The sequence below is a fragment of the Chanodichthys erythropterus genome, chromosome 9 (genome assembly GCF_024489055.1).
Source record: "Chanodichthys erythropterus isolate Z2021 chromosome 9, ASM2448905v1, whole genome shotgun sequence".
Lineage (NCBI taxonomy): Eukaryota > Metazoa > Chordata > Actinopteri > Cypriniformes > Xenocyprididae > Chanodichthys > Chanodichthys erythropterus.
This window is the reverse complement of record NC_090229.1, coordinates 9626769-9645628: the sequence shown is the minus strand read 5'-3', so window position 1 is coordinate 9645628 and position 18860 is coordinate 9626769. Positions and strand designations below refer to the sequence as shown.

The following is an 18860-nucleotide window of genomic DNA, read 5'->3' as shown; positions in this document are numbered from 1 at the left end:
TTACTGTGGTATTGAAATTCGTATTGACTACTGGAATTTTGATATTTTGTAGACAAACATTGATAAATGCTGTATAAGTATTGTTCATTGTAAGTTTCTGTTATCTAATGTAGTTAACTAATATTAACAAAGGAAACTTTATTCTTTTATGACTGCAAGCAACGTCTCTGATGAAGTTGTCTATGCATAGTGCAGTGACCTGGTTAATAATGAAATTCGTTGTTTTCAGTCATCTTTGCATCCCTAATATCCCAGAAGCACTGTGAAGCACAGTTAGCTCACTGAAATGGCATGTAGATGCTTTCATGGCCAACAGTCACTCGGCTCCCGGCCGAAAATGAGTCTCATCCCTTTACCAGCAGCCCTGTGTTGGTTTACATCAGTCAGACTGTTAAAATAAATGACCATGTTAGGACTACGACAGATCTTCCAGGTGTTTTATAGTTTCCCTTCATGGCAAGAATCATATTAAATCCCCTTTCAAGCCTCTCGTCTGGTGAAACGATTTAATGCTTCTGTCTGACCTGGCATGTTAAGACTGGTTATTCAGAAGATAATCGGTATTTGTAAATGTCAGCCAGACGTACTCTACATTCACTATGAGTCAGTTCTTCTGCTAGTAATTCTTCTGTATGACTTCACTGTTAGCAGCTGTTTTGGGCGACAGAGCAACTAACCAGACTGACTGATTTATAAAGTTGTGGTTTGTGGTTCCAGAGCTGGATTCCACTTTCACTTTGCAAAAATGCTCCTGGTCACTTGGGATTGGTTGCAGACTTTCATAACCCAGAATGTGTCTGTAGGTTTCTTGATTGACAGCTTGTATGAGACTTTTATTATTATTCTAGTTTATCCGTTTGACACTAGCATTGGCTAAACACCAAACTCTCCCTTTGCAGTCCACCGGCTCTCCCCCCAAAGAAGCGTCAGTCGGCACCGTCACCCACAAGGATTGCTGTGGTTGCGCCGATGAGTCGTACCACAAGTGGATCAAGTCTTCCTATTGGTATCTGTCGACAGGTGAGATTTTGGTGCTCCCTTGGCACTCCTACTTGTGGGCCTTAAATGAAAGTGTTGTGTCTCGAAGTCTTTTCCCCCAAAATTGTATTTCGAGGTTAACTGTTCTTATTTTCACCTAAAGGAGTATGAGGCAGATGCCTTACAAAGGCGTTTTTCAGGAGGTAGTCAGTCCTATGGAGGGGAATCGCCACGACTGTCCCCATGTGGCAGCATCGGGATATTGAGCAAGTCAGATGAACAGCTGTCCTCTTTGGAGCAGGACAGTGGACAGTGCTCTCGTAATACCAGCTGTGAGACTCTAGGTGAGTGTTTAAATAATTATTGGGGAAGCTACTTTGAAACAGTAGCTTGTCTGGCTACACACCTCAAGAGTGGTTTAAATATATTGATGGTGTTTTATCTTGTCCCCTTGTTTACCCAGACACAGCAGAGAGCTACGACCCCGACTATGACTTCCTGCATCAGGACCTGTCTAGCATCGACCAGATCCCTTCTGCACACACGGGGGGTTGTCTGAGCCCTCTCCCTGAGTCTCACCACGAATCATCCTCTTCCCCTGTTCAGTTTCAGTCAATACCACCCGCTCTCCCGAAGAAGGAACGGCGAACCCCTCAGCCTCCGGTGGAACGACTGTACTCTCAATATGACAACGTTCCAGATGAAGACATGCAGACCCCACCCTTCCCCCTCTTCCCTTCGATGCCACCCTCGAGCCCTGGAGTATTCATGGGAAACTTCGGCCCTGCTGAGAACACACAGATCCCTCAGAGCCCTCCACCCCTGCCGGAGAAGAAGAGTCGGCATAGTGAGTATGAGGAATTCAAATGTGTTGTTTGGAGGGTAGAAAATTACTGGGTTAGAAAGACTTGTCTAGTCGGAACCGATAGCCTTGTGGAAGCGCTCTTGACATGTAGCGCAGATGTGTCCGGGATTGTGGTCTTTTACCAATTGACCCTTTGCAAAGACCCACCCTCCTTAGTTACTGTTGCTTTGTCCGACAAGCCGTAGCGAAGTCACGCCACACGCAGTGAAAAATACATTGCAGAACAAAGAGAATACGGACAACACATCGACAGACAAGACAAAGCAGGTTGCTTATGATATTAAACAAAGTCCCAGCTTTCAAACTGTGTAATTTTTTAAGAAATTCAAACAATAAAAAACGTTTTGTGGCTCTTTAATGTGTCGTGACCATAATCGTGACAGATTGCTGTAGCGCCTCAGCTCAAGAGGCTTGTAAACCGGTCATATCTTTCTACTAGTCCATTTAAGGCATCAAATAAACATGAATGAACATCAGAATGAATGTTGTTTCAAATGCAGAAAGATGTCACTATACACAATTTTTCAAGTTTAACTCCACCGAGGTTAATCTTTTAACTCCGGACTGCTTTGTCGGACAAAATGGCGGATTCGGCGTTCTGATTGGTTTGATCGCTTGTCAGTCAAACTCTCGGCGAAGGGTCAATTACATCCCCTTCTAAACTTGCATTTTGCTTCCTGTCAGTTTTCTATACTGTCCTGTTCAAAACAAATTCAAAAACATTAAAAAATATATAAATAAAAAAAAAAAAGAAAGGCTTGTGTACATGTTCTTAGTTGTAGTTTATATCTCGCAATTCTGACTTTTTTTTTCTCAGAATTGTGAGATATAAACTTGCAATTGCGAGTTATAAAGTGAAGTCCGAATTGAGAGATAGAAACTCACAATACTAAAAAATGTTGGAATTACTTTTTCTCAGAAGTGGACTTTATAACTCGCAATTGTGTTTATATCTCAAAATTTGGACTTTATAAATCGCAACTGTGAGTTTATATTTCGCAATTCTGAGAAAAAAAGTAATGTAAATATTGTAAATAAAAAAATATTTGAATTGAATTTGAATATTTGAATTACATTCACAATAGATATTGTCTTCTGTGTTGTGATGTACATCCAAGTGAAACTGTAAAATGTAGGGCGGGGTCTTGGTCCTGTCTATCAGTTATTGATTGGATGGAGGCGGATATGAATGCAAGCTTGCAGTCAGTTGTAAGAAAGAGGCGGGTTTATATAGAAAAATTGATTGGTGAAGTCCTGTATACGTCACCAGAAAGAAATTATTAGGTCAAAAAAAGGTAGAAAAGATTAACCAAATACATACATTAAGACAAGTAACATAGATTTAGAAAATGAAGTGAAATTTCTTTTCATGTCGACTTTAAATCAGCATTTTCAAGTACTACGACCAAACAAGTAGTTTGAGCCCTGGCTTTTCTGTTTGTCTTCAGACTAAGCTGTTTTCACAGTTCACTAATTCCTTGTGTAATGTGTGCAATGTATGACGCAGTATGGCAAAGCCCATTTTTCACTAGTTTTTCTCTGTAAAGCCCTGCAGTGTTGGGTAGGGGTTGGGAAACAGTGATGTCACCTTTAGTGTGAGGTCAGATGGAATAATGCCTTTGTTGGAGAAATCTCTAGCTGAATACAGTTCAAGGCCTCACCCAAGCCGGCAGGAAATGAGCTCTTGCTAAAAGACTCTTGTTTGGAGGGGAGGGGTTTTTGAATCATGTCATAATCCACACATGAACCATGTGACTTGACAGAAAAGTTTATGTGAGGCCACAGAAAGGATGCTGAGCTGTTTTTCCCTTTTAAAATTTCTTTGAATTACAGTGAATTTGTGTTTAAGCCTTTTGGTAATTGTCATATTTTATCTAGGACATGCACCTACTATGTATTAAAAAATATTGCTTTTTGTTCTAAAAACAAAAATGAAATACATATTTGATCAATACAAATATAAAGCAATAGTTGTAAAAAATAAATTAATATTAAATTAATATTAAAGTAGTATTAGTATAGTAATATAACTATTAATCAAATACTAAAAATAAAAATATATTTTTTTATATGTACACTACCTTTCAAAAGTTTGGGGTCAGTAAGATTTATTAATGTTCTGAAAGAAGTCTCTTATGCTCACCAAGGTGAATTTATTTGATCAAAAGTACAGTAAAAACAGTAATATCAATTTTAAATAACTGTTTTCTATGTAAAATATTTTAAAATAATCTGTGTCACGTGATCCTTCAGAAATCATTCTAATATGCCTTAATTTGACTTAATTTTGCTAATACATGCATAACTGTTTTATACAGATTCATTCTATTTATTATCAGAATATTGATAATCATCAGTATTCATTTACTTAACGCATGCAATATGGCCAAATTCCAGTTAATTTTAGAATAAACAGAATAGAATGATGAACACGCACCATGAATGACTTGTGAAGTAAAGTGTGAAGTGTCACACTCTCTCAGTCTCAGCCTTCACAGTTTCAGAGCCTCTTGGAATCCTAACCTTTGCCCTATTAATGCATGAGCTAGCGTTTAGCACCTGCCGGGCCTGCGTGTTCATTTAACCTATTTACTTTTTACTTTTTATACCCGCAGTTCTGAAGTACATGCAGTTTATGGAGGACTATTCTGAGCCACTGCCTTCCGTTTTCTACCAGACGCCACAGAGCGAAAGCATTTATGAGCAGCGCAATAGGAAGCGCTTTCAGGAAGTGTATGGCCTCAGTGACTCCTTCAGCAGCAGCGATGAGACCCTCCCTCCTCCAGCACTGCCACCCAAACAGAGACAACTGGTGAGAGCTAGATCACTGCCGTCAGTGCTGCGCCCAAACATGCTGTACACTTTCTGTCTGTCTCATTCTCACCCTCTCTAGATGTTGATGCAATGTTTTCATTCCTACTGACAGTCACCATTAATCACAATGGTAGCGGTATTATATTTCCCACAGTGTCAGAGTGTACTTGTATTAAGTTGCTTATGGCACAGTAATCATTCTCTGTTGGTCTAAGTGAAGTTCAAGTGTTGCTTTAGGCAATCAGTGTCATCTATTTCCTCATTGTGTGTTGCGTGAACATGTCTGATGTTTATTCAGCTAAAGCCTGAGAGGAACAACTCAAATGTGGTAACTTCCTTTAAATCTTGCTTGATTCCTGGCTGTGTGTAGCACCTGCCGCTCTACATATCCTTTTTCAACATTCCAACGTTAGAAACAAGCGACTGAAGTTTATTTTTAACAAGGTCCCTGGTCTGTTTTGTGGCACATTTCAGAACAGAAAATTGCTTTGTTTTTTGATCCAGTAATGCAGTTTTGCAAAGGGTAGGACATTTTCATGTCTAATAAATGATGAAATGTATATAGGACCGAGCGGAAAATCTGAAAACTTGGAACTTGAGCGAGACAGAGGCAGCAAGACACACTGTATTAAATTTACATGTAAAGAGGGAATTTACATAGAAGTCTTGAAGGCGCAACAGCAATGTTTGTTTAATTCAAGGGTTAGAGAATGGCCTGACTGTTTTGTTGCAATTTTTTTCTTTTTTAAATTAAGTTTATATTGTTACGTTCCCCTACCTGTCTAGGGGTCCGGAGGGGAGTAACAAAGGAGAAAGCATAAATAAACGAGTAATGAAGAAAAGAAAAGGCGAGAACACACTTCAATCCACTGTCCCAGAGAGATGATGACACCAGATAATATATATCAAAGAAAGTATTTTATTTACCAAAAAAGAAAATAAGACATAACAGGATAATGCGGAGAAATGGCTCAGGGAGAGCAAGGCCTAAAATAACAAACAAAACAGTCCACTAACCAATTTAGGTAGGAGTTTTAAATAACCTAAGAAGGGACAAGCAAAAGCATATAAACAACATAAACTTCCCTCAAATCCCTTACTGTACAAAAACAGGGACAAAAGCAATATTAAAAGAAAAAGGCACTCTCCCCCTACAACTTCCCTCACAGTAGTAACAAAAAAACAAGTTAAAAGGAACACAATAACTTTTTCCTAACTTTTAGTTTAAAGTGACCACTTCCTGTTAACACAGGTCACTGCTAGGCTCAGTTAGCCACTGCTAACACACAACTACTGTCTCTGATTGACAAACACAAGCAGAGAATCCAACACAGAGTTCAATCTGCATATATTGTAAATGTATAATTTTGATGCAAGGGAGAAAAAATGGATATAAATGGGGTCAAATTTGATTTAAATAAAATATTATATTGTATATTATATTCATTCATTACACAGAGACTGATATATTTCGAATGTTTATTTCTTTTAATTTTGATGTTTCTAACTGACAACTAAGGAAAATCCCAAATTCAGTATCAGAAAATACGAATATCACTTAAGACCAATACAAAGAAAGGATTTTTAGAAATCTTGGCCAACTGAAAAGTATGAACATGAAAAGTATGAGCATGTAGAGCACTCAATACTTAGTTGGAGCTCCTTTTGCCTGAATTACTGCAGCAATGCGGCGTGGCATGGAGTCGACCAGTCTGTGGCACTGCTCAGGTGTTATGAGAGCCCAGGTTGCTCTGATAATGGCCTTCAGCTCTTCTGCATTGTTGGGTCTGGCATATCGTATCTTCCTCTTCACAATACCCCATAGATTTTCTATGGGGTTAAGGTCAGGCGAGTTTGCTGGCCAATTAAGAACAGGGATACCATGGTCCTTAAACCAGGTACTGGTAGCTTTGGCACTGTGTGCAGGTGCCAAGTCCTGTTGGAAAATGAAATCTGCATCTCCATAAAGTTGGTCAGCAGCAGGAAGCATGAAGTGCTCTAAAACTTCCTGGTATACGGCTCCGTTGACCTTGGACCTCAGAAAACACAGTGGACCAACACCAGCAGATGACATGGCACCCCAAATCATCACTGACTGTGAAAACTTTATACTGGACCTCAAGCAACGTGGATTGTGTGCCTCTCCTCTCTTCCTCCAGACTCTGGGACCCTGATTTCCAAAGGAAATGCAACATTTACTTTGATCAGAGAACATAACTTTGGACCACTCAGCAGCAGTCCAGTCCTTTTTGATGCTGTCTGTTGTTCAAGAGTGCCTTGACACAAGAAATGCGACAGCTGAAACCCGTGTCTTGCATACGTCTGTGCGTAGTGGTTCTTGAAGCACTGACTCCAGCTGCAGTCCACTCTTTGTGAATCTCCCCCACATTTTTGAATGGGTTTTGCTTCACAATCCTCTCCAGGGTGCGGTTATCCCTATTGCTTATACACTTTTTTTCCACCATATCTTTTTCTTCCCTTCGCCTCTCTATTAATGTGCTTGGACACAGAGCTCTGAACAGCCAGCCTCTTTTGCAATGACCTTTTGTGTCTTGCCCTCTTTGTGCAAGGTGTCAATGGTCGTCTTTTGGACAACTGTCAAGTCAGCAGTCTTCTCCATGTTTGTGTAGCCTACAGAACTAGACTGAGAGACCATTTAAAGGCCTTTCCAGGTGTTTTGAGTTAATTAGCTGATTAGAGTGTGGCACCAGGTGTCTTCAATATTGAACCTTTTCACAATATTGTAATTTTCTGAGATACTGAATTTGGGATTTTCCTTAGTTGTCAGTTATAATCATCAAAATTAAAAGAAAAAAACATTTGAAATATATCAGTCTGTGTGTAATGAATGAATATAATATACAAGTTTCACTTTTTGAATGGAATTAGTGAAATAAATAAACTTTTTGATTATATTCTAATTATATGACCAGCACACACATTAGGGATGTAATGGTACCCAAACATGACTGTTCAGTATGTACCTCAATTAACAACAGAGTTGTTAATTGAGGTACTATTACTATTACAACTATTAGATTCAGTTGCTGTTTATTTTTAGATATAATAATCAATAATTAAAAAATATGTAAATTGCACAAAAGGCAGGTTTTGCATTAACTTCTAAATCTTTTTAATTTTTGAAATATAATCATTTACACAGTTACTGTCTTAACTTGTTTTCATGACAAATTTATTTAAACATATACTAAATAATTAAGACATTACTAACAGGTAAAAATGTTTAATGTAGCATTCTATATGTATACAGGTGTGTTTGGGTTATTTTAGATATTTTAAAAAAAAGATTAATATATCATAGAGTGTGGTGGTGTAAATTAAACACAATATGGGGTCACGTCACAATCGTGGTGCATTGTGGTATATGGAGCTGCCTGAAGTGTACATATGAAGTAGACTCGTTCCCTGTCCATATAAACTTCCATCGTCTACTTGACGAAGTGGAACGCACTTCAAAATGGCAGCAAGGATTCCCTGAGGGGAAGTGCTTAGGCAAGTTTGCGAGTGCTTATCTAAAAGTGGAGTGGAACGCAGCCATCTAGATCATCTGTTGTCCTTCTCCTCCTTTTTCCTTATGTGGCGGTTAGCAAACAGCGTTGCATTACCTTGTGCGCCCCCTTCTGGATTGGCGTGTGGATCGCCTGTGACTGACTATATTTTTTGTCTAACTGCATGAACTGAACTGTGACGGCCGTAGCGTATAGGATTTATAGTACCGTTACACCCCTTATACCCCCTAATACATATATAATATATATATACATACACAGTATACATATATAATATTCATGACTTTAAACAGGAAACGGCTTCCAAGTTGCCTTTCAAAGCAAGGAAAGCAACTGTTTTAATGTTTTGTGCTATTCTTGCTTTTGTTCTCATTCTTGTCTTACTAACCCATCTACCTCATTTCATTTGACTCGGTTTCCACTGTTTTTTCTCTCATTCCATGTGACTGAGCAGAAGGATTCACCAAGGTGTGTTGCTTAGAGCTTTGAGCTCAGGTATAAAGTAACCTTAAGTGTTGGTAGCTATATTATGCACAAGTCTAGCCATTTATTTATGCTTTTATTCTCAGTAATTTCCTGTTTTTGTTCCCACACTCTGATTAGCAAGCACAAGCAGTTACCAGGCAAAAAGTAGAAGCCTTTGTCTCTCAATATTTTGCACTTTCACAGTTCAATTCTTTCACATAACGTTGCTCTTTCCTGCTGCACAGTAGACTTTTAGTATGAGTAGATGAAAAGATAGGGCTTTAATGTCTTAGGTCTTGTCTCATTTTCACAAACCATATTTTAAAACTTGCATATTTTTCATTTGCATCGCATTTAATATTTCGCCTACTCTGATTAAGGTCTATTTCTCCATTCAGCTCACATCTGCTCAGAAATCTACACTGTGCATGAATCTCTGGCCTTTTTTTCCTTCCTTCCTCCACTCTTCTCTTCCCTCTTAGGCTTCCTCACACTCTGCGTCTCCTTCCTCCTCCTCTTCTTCCTCTCTGTCATGTCAGCTGCAGCAGTGTGCATCCGGGCCTGGGCCTGGTGAGACAGAAACCGCTCTCAGCCTTTCCGCATCTAACTCCTCTCTGACCCGCCAGGGCTCCCTGCCTGTCGCTATGGTGAGTAGCGGATGCCTTTCGCTGGCCTCTAACATGTTTTCCTTGTCTTTTTGTAACTAATAAAGCCTTTAATATCTTCTTCAAAGCATAATATTAAAGAAACCACAATGCAGCACAATACAAGAATAGTGTTGACGTTTTAGGTAAGTTTAGGTTTTAGGAACCAATTGTAGAGGTTTAATTCTATGGCACAGCCTTGCAAGCACTGCAGTTATGATTTTGTAGTTTTTCAATTCATCGTCACCTGCTGAGAAGTAGCACAAACATGCAAGCACTGCTGATTGTCTAATTATTGACTCTGTGTAGGTGTGTGTGCCTGCGGCTACAAGAGGAAACATGTTCATAATAGCTCGCATGAATCACAGGTGCTGTAGCCTGTAGGCAATGAATAGTTCACAGCCTCAATTAATGGTGGCACTGCCTCGTTAGGGTTCAGTAATTTTTTTCCCCACACGCCTTTAGCCTTCAGTGGTGGTGATCTAAAGGTCTGAAGAGTCAAAGGCATGTACCACACGGGGTCCTGCAACTGTGACCTGCTGAAAAGCTCAGGTTAAACACGTATCATCCCGCAGGGACTCATCGGGTTCCCTGCTGTTAGGTGACTGAGCTGCCTGTTTATGATGTTATGTCTGCTGTGCTGTATGCTCTGACTAAGTCTACCGAATGACAGGGAGCTCGTTTCAATGCCTCTTATTGGAAAAGTAACTAGTAAATATACACTGTAAACCTCAACAGTACTACTAACTTATAAAGATTGAGTACGCTGCAATTAAAGTCTATTAAATCATTGATGCAACTTAAAACAATTACATTTTCTGAACGAGGAGTTTAGGTTTATTTTTGTGTAGCTCAACATTTTTGAGTAAACCCCTATACTTAAAATTATTGTTTTTAAGTTTACTGAGCGATATAAAGTGACGTCTTCTATGTCACGTCCTCACCAACATTATCAAAAGAATCCATTCAATATTAAACTGAGTTGCAGCAGATTTAAAGTTCCCGGCATGCTTTGCGTCAGACTTTGTAAGGGAGAATAGATGTTGAAACTGAGTGTTATTTTGTGTGTTTTTGCACAAGATTAATACAGGGGATGATGTGTTAATGTTTAATGTTCTGTTATTTTGGTATTTAAATGTGTTTCTGTGATCTTGAAGTTTTGTAGAGTTACCATCGTGGTGAAGAGTAGTGCCTGTGGTTAGGTCTGGAATGGGCTGCGAAACTTCAAGGGTAGAAATACAGCATGTTGATTAACAGTTCATGCAAGTAAATAGTGATAGTCTCTTTGATGGTTACACTACTAGTGTATGCTGGTGCCCTGTTGCTAACTAACACTTAACTGTAAAGATTAGTTAAGAAATAAACCTGTATAAACCATTTTTGGTTCCAAATTTTTATCAGTTTTACTGGTAGTCCACTGTATGAAGAATTTATTGATATAATATGTCTCAGTTTACTTTATTTTGCTATCCTCACTTACATAAATGAACTATAGTGTCCTGCACCCACTAGTAAAAATATATCAAAAAAATGTCTGAATAATTTTTGGTTTGACTGTATATATGGGGTGGCAATGATTCAATGGATCAATCATGAGATTTAATGTTTTGTATATTTTTATTGAAGATGATAATAGTAGTTTTGTTTTGTGATCTTTTGTTGCTATGTTTAATTTTTTATATAATTATAGATTATTATTATTATTAATAATTTAATTTATTTTTTATTATTTAAATCATATGGCAATATTATAATGACTTACAATTAGAATAATACTACCCAATATGTTTAAATTCATGAATGCAATTAAAACACTATTATAAAAATATTAATAATAATAAAAAAAAACTAAAAAAATCACAAAGTACTTTGCATGATAACAAATAAAAAATGCCATAATTAATATAATATACAGTAAGATTAAAGATAAAACCCACAATAGATGCAAAAGATAAAACCCATCATAATAAAATAATATAAAATTAATATACATAAAATGCATTACAAATAATGGAAAACTAAGTAATAATAAAAAAAAAAACATAATACATAGAATGCTTCAGAAAAGTCATTGCTAAAGTAAAATTATTTTTAGCATGCGTTTAAAATACTTTCACTCATAAAAATCCACCGTATCAAAAAATAAAAATGAACAACTTCTACAATAATCAAATTGAAGTAAATGGAAACAAACTAAATAAAATTGTAATCTGCACCAAATAACACCAAGAGAAAACATATCCTCCCCTTATTAGATTAGTCGACTCAACACTGGAAGTGTGCAGCTTGTTGTGACAGGAAGCTGGGCTTATCTACTCAAGTGTCTGACGTCAATACACTTGTAATAAAGGGAGCAATGTTGATTATAATGGTAGCAATAGAGTTTTATTGCATGATAAATGTTGCTTGCTTCCAGTTTAGACACTGTGTTAGGATAATAAACTATATTATTTGGTGGTAGAATTGTTTATTGTGTAGTAATGAATAAATGTGATTTTGTATTGAACATTTGATGTCTTCTACTTCATGTAGTAATATCACTGTAATGCACAGCCTCTTGCCAAGTTTCCAGGCACTGGTCATGCATTGCTTTGCTACCAAGTGTCCTTTGATTTCAGGCCCACCAAAGCAATAGTGGCTCACTCTGACAGTTTATTTCAGCTATTCTTCAGCCTTGTGGGCATCTGCTCCCAACCACACCTTTACTCTGATGCCTGCCAATGCTTGTGCTGTCCTCCCTCTTGTTTTCCTATAGAGCGAAAGTGTTAATGATGAAGGTGGGGAGGGTGAATACGTCAATCTGTATTCATCCAACCAAGCCAATGGAGATGTGACTCTCTCCAATGGAGTAAGTAACAGCATGTCAGCGGTTGCAGCCGACATGCCGGTGCCCTCATGCTGCGCTTGTGCTGTTTGTGACTGTAGTGCTTGGCTTTGCATCATGCAACTGGTTAATTGTAAATTTTGCTTAACACTGGCTGCCGAGACACAAGTGTCCAAAAGCAACAAACAAGAAATCTCTTGCATGTTAAGCTCAGTTTTTACTTAACCAGCTGTGACTATCAGTATTGTTGCACAACGTATTTTGTCACGCTGTGCTGTGTGGCCCCGCCCACAGTAAAATTCCATTGTTTCAAAATCCTGCTAGATATTATATGTCGAGTATGTATTTTTGTGACCGTGCAAGATTTTAAATGCGTTGTGGACAAAAACAAAACTTTGGCAAAAAAAAGACATGTAGCTTTTAGATGACTTTGTAAGCACACATTGTTGTGAAATCAACTTGCTCTAATAGAATTCAAGAACTGAAAAGAGGAATTGTTGATTTGATGATTGTGTGCTTTTCAAAAATAAAACCTGCAATTGAAGATGTACTTTATTAAACCTCTTGACAGATCATCATATTCATCCCAAAGTACCAATGTTACAGAAAGCGGTGATATAATGTTACAGTCACATCAGCATTATATTTGTGCAAAATGTAATTTGACATTGGCCTTGAATTGTGGTGTGACTAAAAAAATTGAGAATATGTAAACATTTAAAAAAAAAAATGACACCAAAGCTATTAAAGCCAAATTTTCAGCATATATATATATATTACACATATCTTTGTAGATAAAAAAAAATGTGATGTAAGTACATTTTCTATTTTCTTCAGTTATGATTTGTGATCAACAGCTTAGCACAAATGATTTATCTAACCTCATGTCTGATAATCACATCATATATATTTATATATATATATATATATATATATATATATATATATATATATATATATATATATATATATATATATATATATATATATATATATATATATATATATATATATATATATATATATATATATATATATATATATATATATATATATATATATATATATATATATACTACATTTCAAATGTTTTGGGTCAGTAATGTTAAAAAAAAATAAAAAAATAATACTTCTATTCAGCAAGGATGCATTAAGTTGATCAAAAACGACAGTAAGGACTTTTACATTGTTTCAGAAAATTTCTGTTTCAAATAAATGCTGTTCTTTTAAACTTTACATTCATCAAAGATAAGCAGCATGGCTGGTTTTAACATTAACATTAATAATAAGAAAGGTTTCTTAAGCACCAAATCAGCATATTAGAATGATTTATGAAGGATCATGTGACACTGAAGACTGGAGTAATGGTTTTTTCAGCAAATTTAAAACAAAAATCTATATTTTAAAATATATTCAAATAGACAACAGTTATTTTAAATTGTAATAGTATTTTAGTATTTTGGATTAAATAATTGCAGTCTTTGTGAGCATAAGACATGAAAAAAATCTTACTGACCCCAAACTTTTAAGCGGTAGTGTATAAAGTTATTGAGTGATAGTGTCTTCACTATATTGTAACGTGTGATCAATATGCCCCAATCTTGTGTGGAATGTTTTGTGAAATGCAGAACTATCGCCTTGTGCTCTTCTCTTTATTTTACATCTTATTAAGATGTAAAACTCACCTGTCCTGTTCTGATGGAGCACATTGACTTTTAACGTTTTTTTTTTTTTTTACCTGTTCTTGTATCGATGCAGTAATAGTGATATTTTTTTGTTATTCCCAGGACTCTTCTTGTGGTGCTGATGACTCACTCCAGGACTCAGCGTCAGAGCACAGTAAAGATCCAGCTGACAGAGAGGGGTAACATTCATTGCTTTAGTTTAAAGGAATACTTCAGCCCAAAACCTTGTCTCCTCTCTCTTTTGTTGTTCATCTTTTGAAACAATTTCAAAGATTAAAATGTCTGGGATATTAGCATTTTTCTCTCTCACCAGAAAAATGCAACTGCCTTCCATGTTTTGGATTTTTTTTATTACCTATCTTCTCCACAGCTGGAAGCAGAAGTGTGTGGACTCAGAGTTGACCTCAGAAGAGTTGGATGAGCTCTCTCTGATGGACCATGATGAGATAATGTCTCGCTTGACACTAAAGCAAGAGGTAAAACTTATGTGTAAGGTGTTGCATGTACTTTACATGTACAGAAATGCCAAGTTTTAGAAGTTTATATCTGGATTTACATTGGTTGTAATGATAGTTGAGTATTAGTGTGCTCTCTGCTGCCCTCTGCCTATGACTCAAAGCCTCTGCAGTGCTGCTGTGGTGAATCCCAGCATTAAAGTGCATTTGAAATACTATTGTTCATGCTGCAAGGTCAGACCTACTGCAGAGAGCATTCTTTCTCCCCTGAAAGAATACATAAGACAGTTAATAAGTGGTCTACTCATACTCATAAGACAGGAAATGTATGACTCTAATGAGCTGGCTTGCTTTATCTTGTTCCAGTCTTTGAACACAAGAACATGCCTTGAAATGAAACAACCTGACATCTCAACATGTGTCTAATTGGGGTCAGTCGACCCTAATTATATAGGGCGTCCTAAAGTCCAACTGGTCACTGAACCACTGAGTAGTAGATTTTGAAAATATAATTTTGCACATCCCTCCAAAAAGTTATATTTAGGAGCTGATTGCATGAAAAGCTCTAACTTTGACCTGCTTGTTGAAAACCGCATAATCCTAATCTGTGTTTCCCAGAACGATGATGGCCCAGATGTCAGAGCTGGATCAGGCGATATTTTATTAGTTCATGCCACCGAAACAGATCGCAAAGGTAGGAATAATCCCTTCTAATCTGGGGGAGTCAGTTATTTTGTTCAATATTTATTTATTTATACAACAGCAAATGTATTAAACTAGTGGATTCAAAATGTAGCTTTTTAATGACCGTTCAAAAGTTTGGTGTCAGTAAGACAAAAAAAAAAAAATCCTTTTATTTAGGTGCAACGCTTTAAATTGATCAACAGTGACAGTAAAGACTTTTATAATGTTACAAAAGATTTTGATCTTTTGAAATTTCTATTCAACAAGTAATCTTGAAAAAGTAAGTTTCCACAAAACCTTTAAGCAGCAAAACTGTTTTCAACATTGATTATAATGAGAAATGTTTATTGAGCAGCAAATCAGCATATTAAAATGATTTCTGAAGGATCATGTGACACTGAAGACTGGAGTAATGTTGCTAAAAATTCAGCTTTGCCATAACAGGAATAAATTACATTTAAAAAAATATTAAAATAGAAAACATTTATTTAAATTTTTTTTTTTTTTTTTGCTTTGTTGTGCATTTTTATTTATTTACTCTAATTCACATTCCCAAATCTTGACCAATAATTATTATTAAATAAATGTATCTTATGTTCTCTTTCATAGATCGAGTTTTATACTGTGAAGCTTTCTTGACCACGTACCGAACATTTCTAACCCCAGAGGACCTCATTAAAAAGCTCCGCTATAGATATCCTTTCTGGTGGTGGTAAATCTTTAAATCTTTGCATTCCTAAACTTTTTATGCTCTAAACTTCTTTTTTGCCCTTAACTCTGAACACATATACCAGATTTGCTCTCAGCTCTGACATCATCAAACAACGAGCTAGTAAAAACACCTTCTTTGTGCTGGTGCGCGTCGTGGACGAGCTTTGGTGAGCTGGAACTCAATTGGGGGACATCAGATACACAACTGAGAGACCACATTATATAAATATCTGAAAGCACTGATGCAGTTACTACACACTATTTACTTATTTACTTGTAGGCCAAAGTTATGTGACAAGAAACTACATAAATGTAAACATCTGCCACAAAAATTAAGCAAACATAAACATTTCGAATGTTGTGCTTTCATCTCTAAATAAATTGAGCCCCATAAGCTAGTAGTTATTTACTGTTTCTTGTGTGGAAGTTGCTAGTGACTTATGAAAGTGTTGTTGTTGCTCATGAAGCATTACTTGAATAAAGACCCTTTTTTCTGTGTCATCAGTTTTGTGGAGCTGACAGAAGACATCTTGAAGCAGCTCATGGAGCTTGTGTTCAGTCTGTTGTGTAACGGAGAGCTCACCCTGGCCCGGGTTCTGCGCAAGAACATCCTAGATAAAGTCCAACAGAAGAAGTTTGTGCAGTACACTAATTCCCTCAAAACGCTGGCTGCACGAGGTGTGGCTGCCAGGTAATGCTCGCCTAAATCATGTTTCTTCAGTGTTTCTTTTTTTTTTTTAAATCGATAGAGTGAATTTAATCTGTTTATTACCAGGCCCGGCACTCTGCATGACTTTCGTAGTCATGAGATCGCAGACCAGCTGACTCTTCTTGATGCGGAGCTGTTTTATAAGATAGAGGTACAGCTTCTCAAATATCATTCATCACGCTTCCTACCTTTAAAGATTTGAGAGATTTCCAACATTTTTTTTATGTCTATCTGCAGATCCCAGAGGTGCTACTTTGGGCAAAGGAACAGAACGAGGAAAAGAGCCCCAATCTGACCCAGTTTACAGAGCACTTCAATAACATGTCATACTGGTATGATGCTCTGATTCTCAAGATAGCATAAAACCATCAACGTTTAAAAAAAGAAAAGGCCACGTTCACACAGTAACAGGATATGGTTAAGTCCAGTTACGTTCACACACAGTTTTGTGTTCTATGTGCGACTCAAATGCTCCGCTCCACACAAATAAAAAAGTTGCTGTCAGTTAATGAAGATTTGACGGATGAACTCACGGCTCGATTGGACTCTTGTCGTGTCAAATGTGATAAGACTTTTCCGTGTCATGAACGTCGGCATCTTTGATGTTACTTTGGTCACTGTCGCTATGGTTATTGGTAAGGAATACAGGCTTGACTCCCGTTGCACGTTCATACAGACAGTATTCAAGACGCTACTCTAAGTTGCTGTGTGAACGGGACATTTCGAGACTCACACCTGTAAGTAAATGTGGTTGTCAACTGACAGTGTGAACGTAACTTTTAGCCTTACAGCACATAATCGGTCCATATTACAGCTTATTCTGTGAAAACTGCCCATTCAGACACTGTTTATATTGTAAATTTGTTTTTCTAAAAATTAATTGGTCACTGCAGAACCATTTAACATGAACTAGTGAAGGCGAATAAAGTGGTGAATAAGAAATTATGAACACTTACCTAAATGATACACGATTCCTTGATTGATTAATGAAAATTTGTACCTAAAATCTTATGCTGATGGAGAAAAAAAATGTTTATGGACATATTAATGAGTATACAGTACATTATGTATTTTTAATCTCTCTTTTTAAGGGTTCGGTCCTTAATAATCCAGCAGGAGAAAGCCCAGGATCGGGAAAAACTTCTTCTAAAGTTCATCAAAATAATGAAGGTACAAACTAAATTTATTTTTCCAAACTGAATCTATTGATTTATTAGCTTGATTTCTATAAAACAAAAAACTTTAACCTGTGTCCCTTTTATTCTAGCACTTAAGAAAACTCAATAACTTTAACTCCTACTTGGCAATATTATCAGCGTTGGATTCAGCGCCTATCAGAAGACTGGAATGGCAGAAGCAAACGTCAGAGGTAAATCACATCCATGCATGCTTGTTTCTGTGTTATTTTGGTTCTCAGCCGATCGTCATAGTACCTTATGTTATCTTCACAGGGTTTGGAGGAATATTGCACTTTAATTGACAGTTCTTCCTCCTTCCGGGCGTATAGAGCAGCTTTGGCGGATGTGGAGCCTCCATGTATACCGTATCTGTAAGGACATGTTAAGCATTTAAAGTTACCATGAAATGGAAGTTGCGATAGTCTTTTTCTTTCCTTATTGGGATACTGTATATGTGAGTTTGAAATGGCTTCCTGAACAAGAAAAAATGTAGGGCGGGACTTGATTTTGTCTATCTGGAATTGATTGGATGGTTATGGTTTGCTGTTAGTCAATCTCATGTGAGTGACAGGTTGTCCTGCCCTCGCACCAGTGAACACATCGCTGCAATTTTTAAAAAATAATGATGTGCACAGATAAATCATTTATAATAAATTCTGCAATATTCCACAAAAAGGTCAATTTAGATTTCATGGTGACTTTAAAGAAAAAATACACATTTTATATTGTAATTCAGATGTAATATTTTGTGTATGACATCCCTATTTTCCCACAAAATACAGAGGTCTCATCCTCCAGGACTTAACTTTTGTGCATCTTGGGAATCCTGACCTCATCGATGGAAAGATAAACTTTTCCAAACGCTGGCAGCAGTTCAATATCCTGGACACTATGAGGCGCTTCCAGCAAGTGTGAGTACTTGGACAACATGAAACATAATTCGTAATCCATTTACCTTCCATAATCGGAGTGAAAACACAATATATTTAACAAGTAAAGGAGTAGATTTTTAGGGGTTTAAGTGTGTAATTGTTCAAATTTCCAAGGATCAGCATTCTTCCCTAAAAGTGATCGCGCAGACCAAACCGTAAGTCGTAGAGACTTGAAACTTTGAGTGCTGATAGTACTCACAGTCACACCCTCTACTACATCTGATTGTTATCAAAAAAGGTTGAAATTTAAATTCACAGGCTCTAAGGGCAGCCAAAATGTTCGGAGTGTGCGGAGCCACTTTTACTAAAATGGCTATAACTCGTGAACGGAATGAGATATTTTCACCAAACTCTGCACACATATGTAAGAGCTCATTCTGTGGTTG

General features: G+C 37.0%; 1 protein-coding gene across 3 annotated transcripts in view; it reads left to right on the top strand.

The window, feature by feature from the left end:
- The window catches only part of rapgef1a (Rap guanine nucleotide exchange factor (GEF) 1a), a 31660-nt gene that overhangs the window by 10154 nt on the left and 2646 nt on the right, over positions 1 to 18860 (top strand). For 2 of the 3 annotated variants that reach the window (XM_067394508.1, XM_067394509.1), the window contains exons 7-23: positions 900 to 1020; positions 1142 to 1322; positions 1442 to 1825; positions 4459 to 4655; positions 12052 to 12144; positions 13908 to 13984; positions 14176 to 14281; positions 14879 to 14954; positions 15554 to 15642; positions 15734 to 15822; positions 16161 to 16346; positions 16431 to 16515; positions 16602 to 16696; positions 17456 to 17534; positions 17632 to 17733; positions 17816 to 17913; positions 18325 to 18453. In XM_067394508.1, the coding sequence (XP_067250609.1) occupies positions 900 to 1020; positions 1142 to 1322; positions 1442 to 1825; positions 4459 to 4655; positions 12052 to 12144; positions 13908 to 13984; positions 14176 to 14281; positions 14879 to 14954; positions 15554 to 15642; positions 15734 to 15822; positions 16161 to 16346; positions 16431 to 16515; positions 16602 to 16696; positions 17456 to 17534; positions 17632 to 17733; positions 17816 to 17913; positions 18325 to 18453 (2187 nt within the window). The remainder of the gene's footprint in view (positions 1 to 899; positions 1021 to 1141; positions 1323 to 1441; positions 1826 to 4458; positions 4656 to 12051; positions 12145 to 13907; positions 13985 to 14175; positions 14282 to 14878; positions 14955 to 15553; positions 15643 to 15733; positions 15823 to 16160; positions 16347 to 16430; positions 16516 to 16601; positions 16697 to 17455; positions 17535 to 17631; positions 17734 to 17815; positions 17914 to 18324; positions 18454 to 18860) is intronic. The other variant, XM_067394510.1, reaches the window with a different exon arrangement.